Below are 19,721 nucleotides of genomic sequence, written 5' to 3' on the forward strand. Positions count from 1 at the left end.
AATAACATGAGGAAAGTACATCTTATTCATCGGAACATCCTGTCCAGGCTGCCTAGCATGCACACATTTCCCTTTTGTCTCCAGCAGCGTATTTTCTGCAAAAAGCAACACCACTGTTAGTTCTGGGAGATTACTACTCTGCTTGCTGAAGGATACGACTGGAAACGATCCATTTAAGAGAACATTTTACTTTGATTAAGGAAACTTTCCCAAATGGAAAAGAATGGTACAATTTACATCCACAGGCTGCCACATACGGATGAGAAGTCTTATATGTGTGTGCAAGCTAATGGCAGAGGAAGCTTACACCTGTTGTCTATGTATAAGATCAACATACAAAATGTCAACTATTTTACACAAGGAGAATTTGTAATCGCTTGCTATTGCATGCCAATTAAAAATGGAAAGGATCTAAATTAACTTTTCACGATTTACACAATTTACCTACTTACTTTTCCCCCCCCTCACACTGCAGAGAGACACTTTAACAACAAGAACTGAAGCTGACTTGTAAAGCAACACCACACAGATAGGACTCAGCTGCAAATACTCTGAATAAGGTTAAACACAAGCCCTCCTTTAAACTTAACTGAAATATAAAAGAAAAAAAATCAATTCACATAAGATTTATATAGTTTTTGCTCTTTCATCTTCCTTTAAAAATAATGTTGAGACTGGAACAAACATTTTCATTTGGCTGAAAATCCAATTTTCCACTGAAAACCAGTTTTCTATGGAAAAATTTCAACCAGCATTAGTCTGCAAATCCCTCCATGAAAACTGAGGTAAGCAGAACATCAGCTAAATTATTCAGTGCCATAACTACCTTAGTGTTAATGAATTATACCCTACGGAAATTGTGTTGTACCAGCAGAGACTTCAGCTTTAGGTGTGTTTGATGCTAGATGTGCTCCACAAAATACAAAAGGTTTATGTCAGGTTTTCATTGAACCAGATTAACAATGTCTCATGAAGGCAGTCTGTTGGCTTTTCTCCCCCTTTATCAAATGGAAAAGTATGAGGCATCCATGTGACAGAAGGGATGGACAACGGGCAGCGCTGGATCAGCAATTACCATGCAAAACGCTCCCTCTAGTGATACGAGAGGGGCACCACTGGGCTTTGATGCCACTTGGGAAGGTAAAGCAAAATATAAAATGGCAAATATGCAGAGGGAATCACCGGAGGCAAGAGATGGAGAAGAGTGCAAACTAGAAAACCTCCCTGCCACTTGCATCTTGTCAGCTGATGCTTTTATCATCATTATTCTTCCATCGGCTTGAATCTCCAGTCGTAAAAAAGAATCAGTCCTCCCTTGGCACCGGGTATCAAGCTCTCTCCAAGTGTCAGCATGGGGCTGTTCAGTGACAATGCTTCACACTTCTCCCCCAAAATATCCCTGAGCAGGAGGCTGGAGAAAAGGGAGGCTACATGTTCCAGAATCAGCACAAACTTTGTTCTGTGCGGTCTAGCTGGAGCGCTGCATTTTTAGTCAACTGTATCCATACTACATGTCCCCCACAATCCCTGACAAAAGCCACCCTCCAGGAGGTGAGATTATATGCAATGCTTATGTGCCTGCTCCACAGGGGGAAAATTAGTTACTTTCAAGTGGCTGTGGCTCTTCACAACTCATTCTGGAGATCACCAGTCCTTGTTTTGCAATCACCTCTTTTCTCTCAGCTCCAACTTCTCCACTTTTGCTGCCTTTCAGGAAGAGAACGGGTGCCTCCAGAAGCGAGGCAACAACAGCAGTAGACAACTTCCTTCAAACCTTCTGTCGCAGCATGCAAGAAGGCCTCTGCTGCATTAGAACATGCCCAAGGGAAGGAACTACAGCATCCAAATTAGGCTGTCTCTGTCAGCTTGTGATGGGGAAAAGCTGACCAGACTCTAACCTGCATACTTCCCCCAGAGAGGGTCAGATCTCTTCAAGAGAAGCAAATTAGTCTCAAGAACTGAGTCATGGCTCCTTTGGAAGGCAAGAGATAGTCATAGTTTAAACCACACTCTAGCCCTGCGGGAACTGAAAAGACCTGATGTTTATTTCCTTTATCTGAGTGAGTCTGAAGAGATAAGAATGGATAATAACTGGCATTATTTAGGGCAGCCAAAGCACGCTAACTTCACAGCCAGGCCATCAGCAGGGACTGCACTGAGCTCCTCCCTTGCCTTCACATCCAACCCCTCTGCAGTCTCCGGGCAGCGGCACCCAAGGAAACGTGCCCTTGAAGCACCATCTAGCGTTTAACATCTGCTATGGTAGCTCCCACCCACCGGGCTTATTTTTAACACATTCAGAAAATGCAAGTTTTGGAGACAATAGCCTGTAAGATTCATTCTGTTTCAAGAGAAATGCCAATTGAAAACAAATGGCTACAAGAAAGCGGCCCAAATCTGTAGAGGTCGTTAAAAGAAAAAAAACAATTGAGGGAGCAAATGATCCTCATCACTCTGCTTCTAGGCAGGAGCCAGAGGCTTCTTTACAGCACATCCCTGAGGTTCAAATTAGAAATGGGTATGAACTATAATGCAAATAGCCAAACTTCTGCACAAAAATTTACCTCTATTTCCAACTCCATGACCCTGAATTTCACAATCTGGAAGGGAAGCTTGGAGGAAAATACCAAGTTCTGCTTGGTTTCATGAGAAACCATGGGAAGCCACAAATTCTGAAGAATTTTGAAGCAAAACTATGGATCTGTGATGACCACTGAGAAGAAGAGGCAGGTTTGCACAAAGGGGTTTGCAAAATGTAGAGGAAACTTTGGTGAACATACTCTGAGGCTTTGAGAGATATCTTACCCTAAACCAGATTTATTCTGGAGGGAGACAGATTCCCTAGCAAATGTTTCACACACCACCAAGACAAGCCATAGAACTAATCATCATTCATTAAATGAGTAAGTAGGGAATGAGCAGAACTATTTAATCTGCACAAGCATAAAAGTCAGTGAGATGCCAACTCATATTATTTAGGGCATTCAAATATGCCATTTCCAAACCATACTATCAACAGAGAAAGACTAATAATTAATTACACCACATTGGTGTGCCAGATTAAGAAGAATTTGCCTTGTCTTTTTTTTTAACCCACATCTATTTGTGAGCACACTTAACATCTGTATTTCAAAGGCTGGAACTTGCAGCCACAATACAGTGGTTGTCTTCCAAAGTGAGGTCCCCAAAACAGAAAACCACAAACATCCAAATAGCTCTCAAAGGATCTGTGTCAAAAGCTAGATGCCATATCGTGTTGGATGATGGCTGGAACATGGTCATTTGGGGGGTTACAGGGTGCTCAGAGGCACTGTGCAATGGCAGTGTTCATCACCACAAAATAGCAGGTAGTCTCCTATCTTAACCAGGCAGCCACCACTATGACTTCAAGCTCTGAATAGGTACTAACAGAAATATCTGCCAGGTGGGAAGAACTGACACTTACTTCAAGCTGGAAGAGTCCTGGCGGAACTTCTTTCAGTGAGTTCTCAGAAAAATCCACTTCTTTGAGGTGATTCTTCCAAAAAATAGTCAATGCATCAGGTAGGTATTCCAGTGAGTTTCTAGATGCTTTACAACATTTCTGGGAAACAAAAAAGATAAACGCATCTTTAAAGAATCAGGTAGATCAGCTGTCACATGTTCAGTGCATTAATACATTCATTCCAGGCAATCTCTTCAGATCTGTTTATCTAGATAAACTATTGCACATGCGCACACATAGGATTTGCTGAGGAGTAGCATGCTTTAATGGGCATGCATCAATGGGCAAATTCTTTTTTTTAAAAAGAAGCATTTCAGAAGTTATTTTGAAAACCATCACCATTTGTTTTTCCACCATAAACAAACACTTAGCCAAGTATACTGTTCTCTTGCTATCCATGCAGTCTTGTCATTAACTTTTCTTGTAGCAATCAGGAATAAAGTGACAGTGATGTGTGGGTATAGATGCCTGATGTATCTGTAGGTTTGGGCAAAGTTAATTTTGAAGAAAGGCCGTGCATTCTGTAAAATGATCCTAATAGTACTTCTGTTCATACAAACTAGACAAAGCTAATGCATCCATGTGAAACATGTTTCTGGAAGTTTTCCACCGAGGCCATCAACATTGTGACAAAGGCTGAACCTCAGAAAGACTTGGTCTGAGACTCACAAACCAAGTCAGGAAGGGGCACTTCTACAGAAACAGAACAGCCCTTTTAGTGTAAGACATGTATCCCAGTATATTCTTTGCATTGTTTCTACAGCTTTTTTCAGCCTCTGGTTCTGACAGAGCAGTTTGACTTACCAAGGGGCAGGCCCAGGGATCTGGAAACACTTTCAGCTGATTTCTGGAAACATTCAGTATGTTTAGGGACTTGAAGCAGTATAGAAAAACCGTTGGAAGTTCCACCAACCTGTTGTCAGAGATGTCAAACTCCTGCAGCTTCCTTAAACCAATCCAATTAGTTGCTAAAAACACAAAACATTGCAGATTTGATGCAAGTCTGATAGCAGTCTGATAATGAAAACTCACTAGATAAAGAGCCAAAAGATAACCCAAGCAATACAAATAACCAGGCCTTTCATGTATTTTGCATAAACGCTTGAGAGATGCTAAGCATCTGTAGCTAATACTGGCTTTAAGTCATTGTTTTAAGTTTGGGGTTCCCCCTTACAAATCAGGCCTTGAAATGTAATGCAACACTGGACCTCACGTACTGTTTTCCTCGTCAAATAACTTCTCCATATAGTTTTTGGCAGCGACGAGTTTTTTAAGGTTTTTAAGATGTAGGAATCCAGAAGGGAGAGTAGAGAGTCTGTTGCTGGACACGTCGACCTCGAGTAACCTGTGAGTACAGAAGATAGTCAGGCATCAAGAAAACACTAGAAAAGACTCATGTTGCTGTAGACACCTATTTTATCAGGGCAGCTCTACATCTGAATGAAAGCAGCTGGAATGGTTCTCCCAGGGCAAAGCAAAAAGCCATATTTAGAAAGTTAACCCTGTCAAGGAGCAGACAGAAATGGTCTGGAAAGATAGGTCAGATAACTGATACTAGACCGCAAACATCCATCTGGGCTTGAACTCCCCTCTAACAGGAGGGGAGCTCACTAGAACTGGAGAGAAACAGAAGCAACATGGGACAACACAGGAACAAATGTCCCAGTGATCGCCCTGACAAATAACTTGGAAACACTGAGAATGAAAAAGAGAAAACTCTAAATTAAACCTTGCAACAGACAAAAATAAACCAAGAAGCTCCTGTGTATGATCTTATTTAAGCAGTTTTCACACAAGCACAACTGACTCATTTGCACTGTCTCTCTGTAAGCATGCAGTCGGCATCCAGTGCGCACACCTGGTACATATAATTTCATCAGACGACTGTACACTGGGTAACTCCGTGAGCTGATTGTCAGCCAGGCTGAGCTTCCTGAGATTTATCAGGCCCCAAGGAATCACGGATGGAAGGGAGACGAGGCAGTTGGCAGACAGGTCCAGCTCAGTTATCTGGCAGGAGATATCAATCAGCCAGTCCAGATCCACCCAGGGCAGTTTGAGGTTTGACCAGTTCACACACAAAGCCTGCGCATGTCAAAGAAAGGACAGAAAACGACATTAGTAAAATCCATCTTGCTTGATTGCTATTGGCCTGTTACACCACTGGGAATCTGGCAGATCAGAGTATGGAAATGTTGGTTACTTCCCAATCTGCTTCTAGGAATTAACTGACTCTGAGATGAAATCATGCCTGGGTATCAGCAGCTCCCACCACAGCTACTCCATGATTTCAATTCAAAGAAAGACCAAGAGCCAGCGAGAACAGAGGACAGACTTCATATGCCCATGCACTAGCTGCAGCCTTGCCTGAAATCCTCTCTCCCACCCCAGAGGTGGGCAGACCACAACGCTTATTCATCCAGCGATATGCAATGAGTTTCCACGAGGCTGGGCTCCCTGCCCTGCATTTAGACCCTATGCTAGCAGCATGATCTGGACAGATCTTGCAAACCACCTTCCCTCCAGACCCCAGTTTGTCTCAGGGAAGCGGCCTGTGTCACTGCTCAGCTCTCCAAGGGATGCTGAGAATCAGCAGAGGCCAAACTGACCCAGGGCACCTCTGAGGAGCAGTGAGTGTGGGAAGCACTCATGGATCGCTGCTTGTGCATCTGTAGAGAGGACAAGGATAGATCTGCCAGTGTGGTCACAACTTGTCATAAGGAGGCCAACTGCTGAAATAATTATTATATGCCCAGGCACCACTCTTGGGTCTTGAACCTCTCAGCAGCAGCAGCCCAGAACCATTCTGGGGAAGGCTTAGGTCCTGCAGAGGAACATCTGGGACAGGCAGGAAAAGGCAGACACCTTCTTGTCAAGTATTTCTAAATACTAGGATTTTTCTCAGTATTATTTAGGAAGCTATTTTTTTATTTGTGAGATGTGATTTTGGCACCTGCCTCCTTTCATCATCTGCTGCTTTTGACAGTTAGATGAGGAAGTCTTTTGGAAAAAACAGAAGTCCTTGTGAAAGCCATAAATACTTATTTCAGACTCCAGCTCACTTATAAGAAAGTGTGAGAACATGAGGGTCATCAGTGCAAGGATTTCATTTTCCAAAGGAAATTTGAAACCACCTCATTGACTTCTAATGAGATCTGCATTCCAAAATACCCACTTTAAAAATGTTAGTCCCAAAATGTTTTCATAAACTCAGGACTTTTGACATAACTCATCCCAAAGATAGCCTCAATGAAGTGATGCATTAACTCACCACCAGGAGGCAGCAAGGACCCGACAGCAAATTCAATTTGCTGTCCAATTTCTCCCAATATAGCTCTAAGATTTGTAATCCCAAATTTAAAATTAAAAGCAATACATTTGGGGAATGGAGAGGAAGAAAAGGGAAATATAGGTTTATCTCAAATACTTATTTGAGACTCTGAACTCCGGGGAATGGAGATCATATTGTTAAGATGACTAGCAGAACGGAATAAAGGAAAAGCATAAAGAGTTGCACTTTTTAGAAATTTATAGTAATATTATTTAGCGCAGACATGGTGTTTTTCAAACATTCACTAGTGAAACCTCAGGTCAGCCCTAAAATATGAAGGGAAATATTATGCCCATTGTATCACTGGGGAAACCAAGGCAGAGAGGACAAGCTGTTTGTCTAATGCTGCCCTCACTGGCATGCCCCATAGAAAATACACTGAGCCAGCCACAATAAGGAGCCAGATTAAGCAAAGTATCCACCACTACTGTAAATACGCAGTACCCAGAGAGAGTTACATTTCAAAGCTTCTACACTTGCATGAAATGAATTCAGCTTTATCACTATGTTTCCCAAGTCTGGTTATTTAATAGTTTGGTGCTTACGAAACCTAGTTTTAAATTCTGTACATCAGCTGTAACAGTCCCAGAGTGAGCTTACTTACATCACTGGACAGGTATCAGTGGTGACAGCTGTGATTTATGGCACAAAAAGAGCATAAACGCACAGATCAGATTCCCTCTTCCATTCCTAACTATGCCGTGCTTCAAGAGGGACGTGGTCCTGATGCTAAGGGATTGGAAGATCTTCCCAGCATAAGGAAGCCTCACAGGGGACGAGCGAGTTTGTGCTGAGACACTTGACTGTTTCTTCCTAGTCATTGCCCTGAATTGCCCCAAGAACCCCCAATGGGTGCCAGACCCCAAAATCTAGGCAAAGCAGGAACCCAGTTCTACACCAAACAAAATCCTGCAGTAGTGCTGATATCTGTCCAGTCACTTGTGAGCAAGTTCAGGGCACCACCCTGTCTGAAAATACTATTATTCTTTACTTTAGAGAATTTTCGGCTGGTTTAGCCTCCTGGCCAAGGTCACCACAAGCAGACTTACAACGGTAGTGGTGCGAGAGGAGGGAGGCATGCATGGCCGGGGACAGGAAGAGGGCAGCATCACTGGACCTCCATCTTAGATGAGCTAAAATTGTCCCTGATAGAAATACAGCTTAATCAGCAAGGAAATTCTGCTACTGATATGTTTATACCCTATTGTGGTTTGTAGGCCATACCAGCAAAAGCTTTTCTATGCCAGCACAATTAAATCTACATGGCAACTTTTGCTCATATAGAAACAAAAATATTACACTCCTGCCTAACAGTGCTGGGTAAAACCACATGCTCTGTTAGCAAAATCACATAGCACACACGCTCTGCCCTAGGAAAGCGTTAAGAAAGGGCCTGCTCCCCACAGCGTGTGCTCCATGCAATTTTTTTAATAGGAATTGCCTCTTCAAGCTAGCAGAGAAAGGTTTAGCAAAAATCCAGCTAGTGAAAGTGAGATACAGAGTTTGCCTCCATACACGAGAAATGTTTCTAACAGGGAACCAGCCATTCCAACAACTGACCTCGGCTTGCGACGCATACCCTGTCCTGATGCCTTTCTTTTCAGGAATGTAGATTTTTTTTTTCAAAAACTGTTGAGATTCAGCCAAAACATGGGGGTAAAACAGAATGGGTAGGGGAAAACCCAAGCTCTTAGGCAGCAGTTCCAGGCATTGCTGTGCCCTTAAAAAACCCCTGGTAAGTAAGGGGCTTCCCGCTTACCCACATTGCTGTCAAGACGTGGGGTTTGGAACCAAAGGGAGCTCCAGGGAGCTCTCGGGCAGCGGCTGAAGCAGCTCCTTATTGATCCCCGGCTGCCGGAGCAAAGTGCAGGTGGGAGATAAAGCTGGGATGAAGATCTGGCTGCGAGACCAAAGCTCCCTTGTCTCAGTGCAAAAAGTAAACAGTGAAATTATATCCAAAGGTGACTTCAGCACGGTAACCTAAGCTTTTAATTATTATTATATCTATATTATGATTGCCAGGCAAAGACTAGCACTGTGCTGGGCAGGACACACAGCAAAGATGTTGAGCAGAGGAGGTTTACCCTGGGAGTTCAGAACAACTTTCAGCAGCACAGCAAGATGGAAATGGGGGCTTCCTGACACTTTCTCCTTTGGAAAGGGTATTACTACGATGGCAGTGCATGCATAGGACCCATACCATGGCCCAAAAGGAGCCAGGGAAGGAAAACTGGCTTGGCTTTTTTTTTTTTAATCTTTTAGAGTCTGATATAAAGTGGGATGATCTTTGTAGCACCTTTCCTAAGACATGCATCTATGACCAGAGTATCCAACCCCTTGAACTACTCAAATATTTTACCTAAACCCACAGAAGCAAAAAAAAACAGAATTACAGCCAAAAATCCAAGCTAATATTCCACTCAAAAGGCTGTGCACAGGTCTTTCACTCACATACAGGATGCATATATCTATGCAGTGCTTTGAAATGCCAGCAGTGCTGGGAACGAAGGCCTCCCAGGAGAAAGCAGGCTCTTGGGGTTGAGATCCTGGATTCAGACTCTGGAGTCCCCGTCTCTGCCCCGGATTTCCTGTGTAGCGCCAGTCCCCGGCTCAGGTTATCCAGCCTCCATTTGCCAATCCATATAATGGGACAGTAACACTTCCTTATCTCACAGCAGAGCCAGGAGGAAAAATGCACTACAGACTCCAGCTTCTTCTCTTCCCACTTAACTAAGCTCTCCCAACAAAGCTGCAGTAAAGAAAATAAATCAGAAAAAGAGAACTGCTGGTGTTTATCCCCTCCCTCAGCTCTTGCTCCGTTTCAACGTGATGTTCTTGACAGTGGATCCTGGCTCTTATTTCAGTACAAAAAGGGACCTGTCCTTGAGTAGACCCCAACCAATGCAGTAAGAATATGACATATAACCTGCTTTTACTGGGTGCAAGTAGGACCATGTGTCTCTGCTGCCTCTCATTTCAGACTGATACTCATCTCTATTTTGAATTTAGATTACTGAGTATCATTCATCTCAAAAATGCAGAGTCATGGCCTCAAGGTCTTATAATGTGATACAAAGATAACTGCAGAATTCAGACAGTGACTTCTAAAACCACATATGAGATTGTGAAATCCAACACCTGCTACGAACACTGCGGGGTAGGCATACGCGTCTCCCAGGCAGCTTTTAAAATCTCAGCAGTAAGCGCCTTGCGCTCAGTCCACCTGCTCAACTGGAGCCTGGGACTGACGGCATCTCTTCTACTCAAGTGCTGCAAGCTGGAGAGATCAGCCAACCCCCTTGTCTGACTTCAAAATAGTGGACCAAATTCATCCTTGGTCCAAGTACGCTGCCGTCAGAGGAGTTACACTAGGGATTCATTTGGCTGAGCACTCTGCATTGAAAACAGAATTAGGTGAAAGAAAGCTCGACTGCAACACCATGAAGAACGGGGATTTCCTCCCCAACTCACACTTCATCATCTCCACTAGCTTCCCAGAAAAGCCTGTCTCTTGGATGTCAAAAGGCTGTGATGTCGAACTTGCGAGCCCAGGAATCAACTCAACCTTTCTGTTTGGCACCAGCTGGAGGGCCAGTGTCTGCCATTGCCAGGTGCAGTCTGACCCTTGGTGGCTCACTGGTCTTCAGAAGGGCGAGGAAAACCTCTGCAGACTCCTCTCCCTGCCAAGGCAAGAATTTCTCAGTGCAGAGAGCCCTCGAGTCTTGCAAACCAAATGGAAACCATCTAGTGCAGTGATGTCAGGGCATAAGTTGAGGAAGGCAAGGGACTGGAAACTGTCTGTGCAGATGCAAGAAACCCCACTGCTCTGGGGCAAGTAATGCCAAATTATGAGCTATAAATGCGAAAAACATTTACTTCAATTTAAGACTAGTTATTAAGGTGGTTAAAAAAGGCTGTTGGGCATTTCTCCTAACTGACTTCACATGCCCCAACAGCACCTCACTCTTGCTGTAGTTGGCCTGTTATAACGATGGTGATCTAATTCCACCGTCAATAATGCTAGTGCGAATCTCAAGCGGAACCGCTGCAGATTTCTCTACTGGTGGTGACGTAACTGAGACCAGCCGGGTGGTGGATAAAGAAGTCAGATGATATTCACACATATACACACACATTTATATGCTTGTATATAAAAATCTTGGCAAAATGTTTCCTTGGGAAAATGTAGCAGTTTAATCTCTTTTCCAGTTTGTAATGGAAAAAAAAAATCTAACACTGCACACATTGAAAAGTTAAATGCATCTCCATGCTGACTACACCCATCTGAATGTCTGGAATCTGCGGCCAGACGCAGGGGGTTATTTTGGGCATTTGCTACCTGTTCCTGTAAAAATGGAGCACTTCCTCTTTTTAGCATGATAGTGGCTTGGCATGGAGATATATTTACCCCCAGAAAAAAAAGGAGAAGCAAGGATTAGAAAAATGAGATGTGACTCCTCTAGTCTCAGAAAGGGCAGCATCATACGCAGTGCGACGGCTGCCTGCACAGTGTGATGGCTACACGAAGGCCTCCGACCACTGCCTGCGCATGGCTGGTAGCACTCACTGCTGTGAAACCACTCTGAGGTCATCTGTGCAGTGCTCCCACTCGGAGATAGCCCAGATGGGACAAGCTCCTTTCGAAGTTTTGGGCTTATTTTGAAACAATCAGTGCTTGGTATCCCCTGTCCCAGAGGAGAGACTTTCTGAAGTCCAGCTGGCTGCCACGTGTGTCACCATCTCCACACACTCCATTTGTGCTTCCTCCCTCAGGAAGAGCAACGTTTGTGAACCTTGTGAGATACAAAGAAAGCACCGAGGCAGCTTGTTTGCAGCCACCATGAAGTTGAGTTTTAAAAAAAATATCAGGGTGTGTGACTGTCAGACCTGAGTTTTGCAGACAAACTCGGACCAGATTGCCTGAATTTGGCCTAGCCTGCCAAACTGAATTCAAAGAGAAAACCTTAAATATGCAACATATAAAAAACAAACAGCTACTAGGAGAATCAAGGTCAAGCTTCTCTTTTTCTATGTTTTGCCTTTTTTTTTTTTTTTTTAAACCAGGCCCTTCTGGCAATTAGCTCATGTTTTAAGACTTCTCTCTTCTTCGCTCAGGGTGTGACAAGAGCAAAGCTGAGTCATTTATTGCAGCGGCTAAGTTAAATATTGCCAGCAAGTTCACAAGAAAAAACAGACCTCTTCTCTGTGGTTCAAACGTTTAGGAAATTCTACCAGCTTTCTCTACAGCACTAGGAACAGTGTTCCCCAGACACACCAGTCAGTCAGTCTGAACACTGCATCATCTTGTCTCGTCCTGGTAAGAGCAGCAAAGAACTCCGAAAAGAGGATGCCAAGCCACAATGTTCTGCAAGACAACATCCAGGGCACCATTAAGTGTATCTGCCACCACTCTCACCATGGGGTCATGAACCACATCTCAGAAGTGACCTACAAGGAAACTCAGTCCTGAAGGTGTTTCTGGAGAACATCATCTGGGACATGATGGTTTATACCACGTACAAACACAAGACTGATGGCCACGGGTGTGGTCTATGCTCTGAAGCACCAAAGCCGCACCCTCAAGGGTTTTGGAAGGATTTAAGAACATCCAAAAAAAAAAAAAAAAAAATTTAATTTTCAAAAAATGGTAAAAATAGTCATATTCAAGTTGAATTATCTATTTAGTTGGAAAACTTTTCTTCTTAATAGACATGTAGTTTTCTCAACTCCTATCCAGGAACATTTGAGCATTTAGCTTCCTTTATTTATTTGCCAATGAAACTACAAATCCTATAGGGATGAATCCCAAGCTGCAAGCTCACGTATGTGCACTGTAGCTCCTGACACTGACAGGATTGTCTGGAATCCAGCAAGACTGGGTTTGGGCAGGAAAACAGGCAATGGAGAAGTTTCTAACACTAAGAAAATCTCTCTGCTTATTTATACTTAACACCAAAGCGGAATCGCTGTCCCACAAGGTTACGAGCTGGGGAAACGACTACTCAACTGGCAATGGGATTCGTGCAGACAGAGCCCTGACCAAAGATCTCCCTCACCATCTTTCACCACAGTTTTTATGATCTGATGAAAACTGTAACTATTGAAAACTCAGGGCTCTGATGTTCCTGTTCAATCTCAGTTAATCTACCTGCTGAAGGGGAAAGTGAAAAATGCCTGAAAGCTAACACTAATGGTAGAAGTGATCAATAACATGAAATACCACGTGCTTCCCTACAAAGCGGCAACACCGTGTGCTGTGGGACACCCTTCACTTTTGAATAAAGGAGAGTGGATAATAGAGATTAAGAGAATGAACAGTATAGCCTACTTATACAAAGACATGGGATAGCTATGAAACGTAATAATACTCTGTATTAAAACGATGCCACTCATCTGTGGATCTCAAAGGACCATTACAATGTATTAAACCTTCCACCAGCTCTTTAAGGTATGAGGAGTTTAAATATCCCCATTTTACAGCAGAAGAAACCGAGATGTAAGTGAATTACCAAAATTACTGAAAGCCTGTCGATGGCTAAGTAGCGAACAGAGTTCTTGTCAACCTAAGAAGACTTCAGTTTCTTTTTCTTGGCTAACAAAATTTAGTGCATAGCCTCTGTGTCCCACCAAAAATCCGTTATATGGGACAAGCACAGAGATCACATCAATATCACATTATTATGATGTGATTGCACCTGTTGCTCCAGATAGCCAGTCACGTCCTGAGAGTGACAATAAAGGCTACCAGACATCTTTTACTGCTGAGGACCTGAGGCAGGAAGTAATATAGTTTGAGTTTGCTCTATCCATGCTCCAAGTTGACCAAGAGCCACAAGAGCCTTTTTATACGGCTGTATCTGAGCTAACAGACCTGGGGCAGAGAAGGGTTTATATGCTCAGCTCTGTGCCATGCTAACACTCCTGGCCAGCACAGAGCTCGTGTTCAACCAAAGTGGACCACAGAAACCTAAAGGAAGTGATTTGCCTGGTGTCACAGGGGAAGCCTATGGTAGAGCTTTCTTCTCTGCCATGCTTTGAGCAGAAAGCTCATGTTTCCTTTCCACACCGTAAGCCTAGTTCACACACCGATGTTAAAATGGCCAAGCAGAACCTGCCACACATACCAGCTTGCACAGTGAAAGTATTTAAAGGCTTCACGTTTTATACCTTGCAATTCAGCACTGGCATGAAAGCCACTTTCACAGCTCATTCTCTAAATGGGTAGCAAAGCACCAGGCTCCTAGCTGAGAAGGAAAGTCACCAGCCACAATAGTATGCAAAGATAAATATCAATTATGAACATGATGCTCCTTTAAAAGAGCCTTTCTTCAGACAGATAAATGGCTACTTACTGTTTTTGCTGGAGCACTACCTGGTAGTGGGCTTGTCTCAATGAAATACTTCCTCAGAAGGTGTTTGCTGGATTCAGGACTGTCCATCAGGATGTATGAGCAGAAGAAAGCACCATTCCGTAATAAGAACACAGCTACATCTTCATTCCCTTTAGAGAAAAGGAAGATTGTCTGTTCTCTTGTTCTTATGCACGTGAATCAACACGGAGCTGAAGAGAAATCTATGGGAAATAACCACTTCTGAAAAAAAAAATCTGCATGGGGATGTGCAAAAAGGGAACTGAACTATATAAAGACTGTTTCCTCCAGTGATGGGATTTAGTTTGGTCAATCCGAGACAGCAAAGACACTATATGAAAGCACTGGCCTAGACTCTATTTCTTTTTTCTTTTTTTCCCTGCCTTATTAAACTACATATGCAGCTGTGCTTTGAAGCGTAAATTGCTCAGCCTAAATCAAACCTGTGTGATGCAGTACCCATCACAATAATACTTATACTTGCAAGGTTTCTGTTTTTGGACAGCTTTTTTCCCCCCCACCAAGGCATTTAAAATTAGAGGAAAGTTCAGCCTTTCAGCATTTTCAGCAATTTAACTCAGGAAGGCCCTGCCTTAAATCTGGCTAAAGCAAAAGATTCAGAGCCAATTCTGTTCTAACCTACTGTGGAGGAAATTCAGAACAATTCCAGGAAAGCCAGGCCACACCAATGCATTCCCAGATAGGAACAAGAATTCAGCCCATTCTTTAAAAGACATTGCAGAAAAGGGACAAAACTTTGAAGCATGCAAATACATACCTGCCTTTATAGCAGCGTACAGGGGCAACCGTATAAGAACTGGAAACTCATTCTTCCTGACTGCGCAGCTCTCTGGGTCAGCACTATATGCTCGAATCAGGAGTTTTACTATGTCCAAGTGTCCCTGCTGGCAGGCTATGGCGAGCATCCAGTTCAGGAGTTGTTGGCAAGTCCTAGGACCTACAAAAAAACAAGGCATTTGATTTAGTTGATGCTGCTGGACCAGTCTGTGAAGTGCAAGAGTCATCCACAAATAATGGCTATGCAAAGGGTATAGGATGAAGCCCCTGATGGCAAAAGAGCAGACCGCACTGCAAAAGTGTCTTACAGAGCAGTCCTAAATTGATTTGACACAAACTCTTCTGTTCAGCTGAGCTGTGAGCAACCTGCTTTCCTTAACTGCTCCTCATCACCCCCCCTCTAACGGGTAATTCTTTTGACTAGCCCTGACCTAATCATGCATAAGCTAGCGACAAGAGGAGGGTTTGGAAGCTGCCTGCTAGGCTGTTGGTAGAAAATCCAACATCTATTCCCAAGCAGAAGTGGCGAGGAGTGATCAAGACTGTCTTGCATCCAGAGACAACGGGACTGATCCTGCAGACGTTAGAGACAAACATCTGAGATAGGCCATTTCTTCTAGCTTCATGAGAGGGGATACAAAGAATAGGGAAAAACAGCTGACTTTTCATCTTTCTGGATAAATAAACCAAAAATAAATGTTTTAGATAATGTGAAATAATTGCTTTAGTTGGTTTTCACTGCAAGCAAAAGTCTCCCATAAAAAACTCAATTTCCCACTGAAATATTTCATTTTGAGTGAATTTTTTACTATCAGTTCACAGTAAATATAGGCAAATGTTATTTAAGGCTTAAAAACTAAAATACCATGTTCTGATTTCAGCATGAATTTGCTAATCATTTTAGTCATCCCCAAACTGCTTTTTTGCTGAATTTGTATTTTGTCTGTAGAACATCGCTTTCCTCTAGGTGAGCATCATTTTGCCCCATGTAACTAAATGTCCGTGACATGATTATCTCTACTAACAGTAAGCCGTACTCTAATCTTCCCTGATTTACACCACCACCTCCACTTATTTTACAAATTCACATCCAATGTAAAATGTTTGCAGAAAGGTCCACAAGCCCAAGTTTCTGCAGAAATAATGTCACACTTTGCACCCTTAACAGCTTTACTATATCTCTCACCCTCACGCTGCAAAAATCAGGCTCCACTTCAGCTATAAGCCAGAAGTTCACACGGAGCCAGAGAGAATCACTGCAATGCATTAGCCAAGGCAACACTCCTGGACAGGATACACATGTAATTTATTCCCAGGCCCTGTGATTGGTCTCTACATAACTTCACAAGGAAACCACTGGAAGGTCCTGTATAAAAACTTCTGAAAGCTGCATCTTTATAGGGCTAATCCCCACACTCGAGTCCCCCAAATCAAGGGTTTAAGGAAATTTGGTCAGCTCTAAACCTATCTAAGTTTCCAGCATCTGCTTAAGTCACTCTTCATTACAGAGAGTATTATTATTTTAATATAATTTAGTTTTTGCTACTGGGTTACAAAAACAGCCTCATCAGCCTCCTTTTCTGGCTGAATGAGATATCACGTTTAATTGCATCCCCCTCAAACTGGAAAGTTTCCGTTGCTTGTTAGTGCTCCAACAGTCTAAGCAGATCAAACATGCAGGTGTCCCAACAGGTTATTCCTGTCCTCATGGAGGCTGCTGGCAGGTATAGAGCTTTGGTGGGGAGCCAGAGCTATATTCACATCAAAGACTGCAGAGGATGAGCTTAGCCGTTGTGACCACTGCCGTGTCTGAGGCCAAGACAGCGATGAATAATTCACTGCGGCTGCTGTGCAGCCCTGCCAGACGCTGCCTCCGCAGGCAGTGCCTGGCGAGAAGCGGCTGCAATGCCTGCGGTACGCGATGAGAGCACTGGGCGACCCGAACATCGTTCCTCATCCTGACTCGCAGAGCCATGCTCTTTTTTCCCCACAGTTGCAAAGGAAAAACCTGTCTTAAGAATTGCATCTGGGGCTAAAAAGTTGTTTTCTTCTGCCATAAAATCATTGTATCAAAGCAAAATTGTAAATAAAATAAAATGATGATTCAAAATAAGAAATTCCCCTGCAAGTCAAATCAAAAAGGCAGGAACAAGAGAGCAAAGAACGTGCTGCCATCTGTGCACCCAAGCTATTGCTCGCCAGATTGCTGCACTCTCTCCCTCCCAGCTCCACTGTATCTGCAGGATCAGCACAGTGGGATGATGCCGTTTCCTGAAAATGCCATAATTTCCCTGCAGGGTCTGGGACGTTACCCAGATGTGAGGGCTGATGGGAATGAATCGGCTAAATGGCATCTTTCCCTACTTCCAATTTGCAAACACGGAATATTTTTATGCGTGTGTTTTCTCCCCCATGGGAAAAGTTTTCTTAAGACACAGCAGATATTAGATCCCTCCACCCACTTTCCCATGACTGAGTCCCTCCCCTTTCAAGGGAAGTGGAAAAAAAAACAATGCCTGCTTGAAGCTGTAGCGCACAGCTATTGAAAAGCCTGGAGAAAAGGCAGAGACAACCCAACAGTAGGCTTACCATGCAAGGAGTCCAGCAGTTCTTTCACAACGTCCTTATGTCCAAAATACGCAGCCACCACAGCTGCATTGTCATCATTAGGTTCGGTTGGTAACACCACTAATGCTTCCTTCAGTAAATACCTCACCGCCTGCAGATCTCCATACGCAGCTGCAATACCCAAAAGCTGACACTGGTAAAGAAAATGCAGCAAAATAAACTCTCTGTGACCCTCTTCACATCTCTAAAAGGGGGGCAGGCAAAGGAAGAGGGCATTTCTAGAGCTATGTATTTATTTATGCCCACACTCTGTCACTGTGGTTAGCTGAGAACGTCACGAACACTAACAGCCACTATAACCACTGCTGTTGATGTAATAAGTAACTATATTTATTTATTGTTTTTGTTTAACAGTCTTTTGTATGGCTTTACTGCAAAAGTGCCCAAGGTCCAGCACAGTAAGTATAAAACAATCTCCCATGGACCAACAGAAACAGCATTTGCACAGCTCTGCTGGCAGGTGAAGTGGTATCTTATTTTGGAGATGGCCGCTAAGCCTGGACTTAATTTTCAGGTACTCTCCAAACACGGTAATGGTGGTGTTTAGGGAGGAAAGAGGGTAATTCTGGGCAATTCAGCAGAAACGGTGACACTATCTCACCTGAAATTTTACATAAATTCTAACACACTGTGTGTCATGCACCTCGACCTTTAGACAGATGTGTGCTACAAAGAGTAATATATACCTGGATAATGAAGGGTCAGGGTCAGACGTGCAGTTAGTATAAAGTGTTTGTTTATATCAGCTGAGAATCTTGCATAGTAATTTTACATTTAGTACAAGTTTTGCTGATTACTTCATCACAATCAAGACTTTAAAACTACTGTTTTAGAAGTACTTCAGCCTTTGGCAAATAAACCTCTTGTACTGTAACCATCTTTTTAAGTCACTAGGAACTCCATTTGTTTTCTTTATTATAGTAGTCCACCATACTGAGAAGAAAAGATTTTAAGGTTTTTTTCCCTTCCACCAGAAGCCCAACAACCTAAGATAGATACTATATACTTCCTGAAGATCAAGTCATATATATAAGCTGCAAAACAGGACATGTCAGCTGGAGGTCAGTGGAGGTCTCCTGGACCAGAGCGGGTTTGCATTTGGCCCGTTTGGAGAGAAGGCAGAAAAGCCCAGGGCTCTCTGCATCTCGCAAAGCCAACACACCCTCACATGCTCCGATAAACTGGCAGTCTGATGTGAAATACTGACTCCAATAAAGCCAGCAGGAGTTTTACCATCCACTTCAGTGTCAATAGGATTTCTGTCCTGTGGCTCCACTCCTGATGCTGTGACTGACCTCAACATGCTGTTTAATCCCTCTGTGCCTATGTATGCTCTCCCTGAGGTGTGTCTCATCTTTATGACCTGTGCTTTCAAGAGAAAACCCCGTCCCTGAGCCTATGTTCCTGAAGTGCCCCACACAAGTCCCATCTGGGACCCTGCAGCACCAGCACAGTAGGTAAGGGAACACACTGTCTGCACGAGGAACAATGCAAGGCAGCAGCTTGGCATGTGAAGGTTTCTTTCTCAATAAAATTTGGGAAACAGTAACTCTACCCTACCTTTTCCACTTGCAATGCAGTCTCTTCACATGACAACTTAATCAGCTCTTGGGCCTTACTGGAGTCTCCAGTTTTGTAAGCAGCCTGAATGCTTTCTGTCACGGGTGTCTGAACTATGGAAACTTCACCTACTGTGGACTGCTTGCCACCCATGTCCGCAGATCCTGCAGTAAAAGAGGAAAAGAGGGGTCAGGAAGAAGTACCTATTTATTATTCATGCACAGCTGTAACACCAATGCAATCTGGCAAAAAAAATAATAATCAAGGGGCAGATTATTTTCAGTGGAATATTTACTGCATACAATTAAAAAGGAGAGGGAAAAAAACTCAACGCCTAAATTGTCTGATGAGAGAAAGTCATGTTAAAGGATGTTAAAGTACTTTCCAACAGGGACATGAAACTAGAAGGAACAGTGACTTCCTCAATTGCTCCCAGAGGTGGTTTCCAAAGGAAGGTGTGAAAGCTCAGAGACACGTATGTGCTGCTGCAGCCCGACACAGATACTTACATGAGACCAGCACCTACGGTACTTCTAAAGAAGCAAGGAGT

At 43.4% G+C, this 19,721-nt stretch overlaps 1 protein-coding gene across 1 annotated transcript in view; it reads right to left on the minus strand.

Moving 5' to 3' along the window:
- Window positions 1-19,721, minus strand: part of LRRK1 (leucine rich repeat kinase 1) — a 79,027-nt gene that overhangs the window by 39,043 nt on the left and 20,263 nt on the right. Inside the window, exons 3-10 of the mRNA XM_067305575.1 lie at window positions 19,172-19,335; window positions 17,573-17,744; window positions 14,964-15,143; window positions 14,168-14,316; window positions 5,343-5,569; window positions 4,702-4,829; window positions 4,289-4,452; window positions 3,446-3,583 (exon numbers count right to left, since the gene is read on the minus strand). Coding sequence (XP_067161676.1) covers window positions 3,446-3,583; window positions 4,289-4,452; window positions 4,702-4,829; window positions 5,343-5,569; window positions 14,168-14,316; window positions 14,964-15,143; window positions 17,573-17,744; window positions 19,172-19,335 — 1,322 coding nt within the window. The remainder of the gene's footprint in view (window positions 1-3,445; window positions 3,584-4,288; window positions 4,453-4,701; window positions 4,830-5,342; window positions 5,570-14,167; window positions 14,317-14,963; window positions 15,144-17,572; window positions 17,745-19,171; window positions 19,336-19,721) is intronic.

Source organism: Apteryx mantelli, chromosome 15 (assembly GCF_036417845.1).
Source record: "Apteryx mantelli isolate bAptMan1 chromosome 15, bAptMan1.hap1, whole genome shotgun sequence".
Lineage (NCBI taxonomy): Eukaryota > Metazoa > Chordata > Aves > Apterygiformes > Apterygidae > Apteryx > Apteryx mantelli.